Here is a 5,465-nt window from a genome sequence, read left to right as displayed (position 1 = left end):
TAGATGGGAAGCAGATGATAAAATCGATAAGGATTTAGAATCCCTGAGTATTCCTCCTCAGTGCCCCATTAACAAGAAATACATCCCTACTGAATTCAGTGACTATTTAATCACTTGGGCTCATTCATCACTTACTTCTGGTCACCCAGGAGAGACACGTACACAAGAATTACTAGAAGTTACGTATTGGTGGGAAAACATGTCAGCGGATATTCATCGTGTTGTTGCTTCTTGCACAGTCTGCGCACAATCTCAAAGACTTTGCCTGCTGGAAAATTGCTCCCATTACCTGTACCCAATCGCCCATGGTCCCATATAGCAGTTGACTTTGTCACTGATTTACCTCCCTCACAGCAATTCACCACAGTGTTAAGAGTAGTAGATAGATTCTCAAGAGCTGTGAGATTTATTCCATTTATTCATATACCTACAGCATTTGAAACTGCAGAAGCCCTGTTCAATTATGTGTTTAGACTGTTCGGAATCCCTGAGGACATAGTATCAGACCGAGGTCCACAATTTACTTCCCGAGTCTGGGCAGCCTTCTTTGAACATTTGGGGGTCAATGTAAGCCTGACCTCTGGTTATCAGCCTCAGTCCAATGGACAATGTGAAAGAGTGAACCAGGAACTAGGTAAATTCCTTAGACTCTATTGCCATAAGAACCAGTTAGAGTGGGCCCATTTTCTCCCATGGGCTGAAATGGCACAGAATTCCCTCGTAAATTCAACAACTGGTACAACTCCATTTGAGTGTATTTTGAGTTATCAACCTCCTATCATGCCCTGGACAGGGGTGATTACAAAAGTCCCAGCTGTAGACAGCTGGATGAAGAGGAGTGAAGAGGTCTGGGAATCTACTCACCAACACATTGAAAGGATACTTAACAGATATAAGAACTTTGCTGATTGCCATAGAAGTGATACCCTCCTCTATCAGCCTGGAGATCAGGTCTGGCTTTCAACTCGGGACTTCAGGTCTGAGGGGGGTTGTAGGAAATTGACTCCCAAGTATATTGGCCCATTTAAGGTTATGGAAAGAGTTAACGTAGTTACTTATAAGTTGGATCTACCCAAAAAGTATAAAGTTTCATGGTCTTTTCATGTCTCCCTTCTAAAGCCTGTAGTTCCAGGTCCTTTGGACGAGGTGATACCAGGCGGGGCACCTCCGTCTCCGGTGGTTGTGGATGGAGTCCCGGTGTATGAGGTTCGTGGGTTGCTGGACTCCAGGAGGTGGAGAGGTCAACTGCAATACCTGGTAGACTGGGAGGGGTACGGTCTGGAGGAGAGGATTTGGGTTCCTGCCCATGATGCCCTGGATCCTGCCTTGGTGATGGAGTTCCACCATCTCCACCTTGACAAACCAGCCCCTCGTCCTAGAGGACGCCCCAGGTCTCAACCACTTGGCGCGGGCAGAGCTCCTACTGCTCGACGTTCTGGGGGTCATCCTGGGAGGAGTTCTTCTGTCCAGCACCTTGTTGACTCAGGTGGTTCAGAGGGCATACCTGCTCATTCCGGTGCGGGTCGTCCTGGTCGACCTCGTCCTCCGACTGGGGCGGACACCTTGGGGGGGGGGGGGGGGGGGGGGGTACTGTCACACCTGTCTCTGTGGACGCCTCGCTTCCTCCCTCACTTCATGCCGGATTACCACTTGAGTCTGTGAATCACTCTGGGGACTTCAGTCCCCAAGGGTTAACGGATGGTCACATGACTCCATCAACCAATGGGAACTCTTTGGTGCGCTCCGGGTCACTTGAGTTTTAAGTTACAGCCATTTTGCATTTGGCATAATCATTCAGTTATTATATAAACCCAGGCTTTTGCATCTGCTACTTGCGAAGTATTGCTAATTCTTGTTATTTACTGAGCTAATCTTGTTTATGAAAGCCAACCCGTGTATGACCGTTTCTTACGTTTTCTCTTGACTCTGTTTTTGGATCCGGACTGCTAGTGTTTGTTACTTTGTGATTTTGACCTCAGCCTGTACCTCACTATTTTTTAGATAGCCCTTTTGGTTTTGGCTGCTCTCTCTTTACGGTGTGCTTTGCACTTTAACTTCTCTGAAGTAAAACTGTTCCTGCTAAAAACCTGCGAGCGTCTCTCCTGTTTACATAGCCTGACACAAGCGAACCAAACGGGGTTGGGGAGGGCGGGACTAGTTTGTGAACGAAACGCTTCTCGAAGTTCTATGTAAGCTCTAGAAACAAAACAAAATCCCGGACGTTTGTCAAGTTCCCCCCGGACATTTTTTTTTAACTCTAAAAAAGAGGATGTCTGGTCACCCTAGTTTTGCACAGTACTGTACATCGTCTTGTGTTTTATCTGCTGCAAAGCACCCTTTGAACAAAATGAGACTGATACTGTATTTGTAAACAGAAAAGTTTTTAATTCTAAAAGAAACTTTTTAAGTTCTGTGCTCTTATTAAATCTTTTCTCTCTCTCATTCCTTCAGGAACCATTAGACCACCCCTCCTTCAGACCACTTCAGCTGACCTCAGATACGTCCACCCTGGAGAAGACATCACTGTGGACAATGAGCTCTCATGGTTTCACCAGAGTTCAGAGGAGATGAAGATGCTGATATCAGCTAAAAGAGGGAATGTGAATAAAGTTTTCTCTTCTTTATAATGTGGATAAAAGTCACTTTGGTGGAACTAAAAGCAGTGGGTCCAGAGCCTACCTGGAATCATTGGGCGCAAGGCGGGAATACACCCTGGAGGGGGCGCCAGTCCTTCACAGGGCAGCACAGACACACACTCACTTTTAAGTCGCCAATCCACCTACCAACATGTGTTTTTGGACTGTGAGAGGAAACCGGAGCACCCAAAGGAAACCCACGCGGACACGGGGAGAACACACCAAACTCCTCACAGACAATCACCTGGAGCTGGAATTGACATCTGGAACTCCCATTATCCCGTCCCTGGCTTTAGACAGGACAGGTTCAGACCCCTAACTGGTGGGATATTGAAGCGTTGACTTGACACCTTGACTCACACAGTAGCTTCCCTTGCAGCAACGCACAGAATGCAGCTCACACTTGTGTTATGAATTGCACAAAGACATATATTTGGAATGCAGCTACACTTGAAACCCAGTCTGCACAACACAAATCATCTTCAGGTTGCAGGTTTGCAGGTGTTAAACTTGTAATTGTAAGGTGTCAGCCTGGTGCATAATAACACAGGTGGTGTCTGTTGGTGTTTGTTTTCTCAGGACGAAGTGCTGCACTACGCCAGCTTCCGAAACAGAGGACTATGAGTGTCCACTGAAGAGAACTCAGTGTCCACAGTGTTATATATTCAGGTTTCACATCATGGCCTCAGGGCCGATCACCAGTGTGTGGGGTCCAAAACATCACTGTATAACCATTTATGTCCAAAGATTTTTAGACACCCCTTTTAGTACTAAGTCCAGTTACTACAAGATTCATCCATTAATTAAGTCCTTTTCAAATAAGGAACTCCAGAGAAACTTTAGAGGAACTCTAGAGTATCAGGTCTAGAGATGTCCTGGAGTGGTTGTTCTGCCTTCTATTTATGTTGATTTTATGTACAACTGATAATTGACTTTTATTTTGAAACAAATCGAGAGAAATTCAGCACAGACATACATGTGGCAAAGCTGTTCCTATGTTTTACTCTTCTTATGCCCTTGAAAGCAATGGTTGTAAGTTACTTTAATGTTTAAAATACAAATATAAGTAACATAGACTTGCCTTCATGCAAAGCTTTGGTTCATTAAGATGTAAATTGATAGTAGTTGTGCTTTTTTTGGTTGCAACAGTGCTAATCTTCAATGGCATTATGTGCTAATGTATGACTGTTAGCATCTTATGTACTAACAATGTTGTTGATGGGTAAATGTTTATTAGCCAGCTGTGTTGTAGTATGTCATGTTCAGTTAATATTAATGCTGAGTCCGTTCTGTTTCATTCTGTTACAGTTTTACTCATAATATGTCATGTGTCATGCACAAAATTGTCAATAAATGAGCAAGGTGCTCGTTTCCTGGCTCGTGAAATCAAGTTTGGCTGGCTGTTTAACTGCATTAACGTATACAAACACTTAGCAAGAACAGTACAGTGGTCCTTTCACACATGCAGTGCATACAGTGAGATTTTTTGTGTGAAAAGTGTTATTTCCGCAGAAAATGTGCCACATGCCTTAAGCATGGGGCAGTACCTGTGCAGGGTTTGCAGGAAATACTCCTGAATATTAGTGGCACTGTTTTTACCCTGAGTTTTTCCAAGTAGCAGGGTAAAGCCTTCTGAGTATGCTGTGTCTACAGACTTAGCCATATTGTGTACAAATTTAAAATATGTTTGCTGGACAAAGACAAAATGTCCTTCTCTTAATGCAGCTTAATGTAACTATTTTAATCCTAGCACCTTTTGGAGTATTTCTATTGGTCTGTTCTTCACAAACTGTTTAGAGTGTAAAGAGCTGCTGTTCAAAAATAAAAACGCAGAAGTACAAAGAGACACGTTTTCTTTATTTAGATTCTGCTGATATGAAAAACAAATCAATAAATACGTATATTCAGTTACAGCCCAATGAAATTTGTCGGGGCAGCACTGTGGTGTGGGCCTGGATTCTGGGGAGATCACCCTGCTGGAGAAAGAGCTCAAGCTTGTCAGGCTGGTTTAGCTTGTTGAACAACTTAAATCTTAAACATAGCTGTAAGCGGCAACCCGAGGGTTCAAGCACGTATCAGCACAATTACATCTTTAGTAGTTTGGACCAACTACTCTTTAAACTGCTCAATAAGGAAAATGATCAAATTTACTGCAAGAAATAAAGTGTATAAGTAATCCATCTTAATCAGTAGGTGGATTTGAACCTAGAACATTAAGTAACAAAGTCAACAACCAGCAGGTTGCTCCACTTGTGGCACAAGGCTTTTTGTGCTTACTTTACACAATTTGAATTGGGATCAACATGCAATCAAACATGAAACTGATGTATATTCAAATGACATATGTTATTAAGTGTGTGCAGTATATAGAATGACCTATTGTTCTTAATTTTTGCCTATATAGGAGTTTTGTCTCTGTGAGAATGGAATGTTGGGTAAGCTTTCCTGGAGGTAGCAAGACAGGATGTCATTACAAGTTATCTCTCTTTACCAGGACAGGAAATGAAGTAAACAAAGGCCATAGTATTTACCTTATGCAGACACAAACAACCTGTATAAGTGAGGAGTATAACACTGAAGGGGAGAGAGGACTAAAGATATGGAGAGATGAATAGAGAGACAAATGGAATTGGCTGATTCTCTCCCCCAGCCCTTATGGCTGGTAAGACACCTGTGTCAGAATGCTTTTTATTGATTTCAGTTCTGCATTCAACACAATCATCCCCAACAACTCATTCAGAAACTGGACAGACTGGGACTGAACACATCATTGTGCAACTAGCTGCTTGACTTCCTGACGGGAAAACCACAGGCAGTACGGGTTGGCAG

The 5,465-nt window shown here is 43.3% G+C and overlaps 1 protein-coding gene across 1 annotated transcript; it reads left to right on the top strand.

Annotated features, from left to right (window-relative positions):
* The first annotated feature begins 594 nt into the window (after positions 1-594).
* LOC136695600 (uncharacterized) lies at positions 595-3,192 on the top strand. Its single transcript, XM_066669759.1, has 2 exons — positions 595-1,486; positions 2,452-3,192. Exons 1-2 carry the CDS (start codon positions 703-705, stop codon positions 2,625-2,627), a joined length of 960 nt encoding a protein of 319 aa, XP_066525856.1. The 5' UTR covers positions 595-702; the 3' UTR covers positions 2,628-3,192.
* The last annotated feature ends 2,273 nt before the right edge of the window (positions 3,193-5,465 follow it).

The sequence above is a fragment of the Hoplias malabaricus genome, chromosome 4, assembly GCF_029633855.1.
Source record: "Hoplias malabaricus isolate fHopMal1 chromosome 4, fHopMal1.hap1, whole genome shotgun sequence".
Taxonomy (NCBI): Eukaryota; Metazoa; Chordata; class Actinopteri; order Characiformes; family Erythrinidae; genus Hoplias; species Hoplias malabaricus.
This window is presented reverse-complemented; position numbering and strand designations above follow the sequence as displayed.

Coding starts and splice junctions, on each gene's coding strand:
- LOC136695600 (XM_066669759.1), top strand. CDS start 703: ATGGCACAGAATTCCCTCGTAAATTCAACAACTGGTACAACTCCATTT. Junction 1,487..2,451: donor CCAGCACCTTGTTGACTCAG/GTGGTTCAGAGG, acceptor TCATTCCTTCAG/GAACCATTAGACCACCCCTC.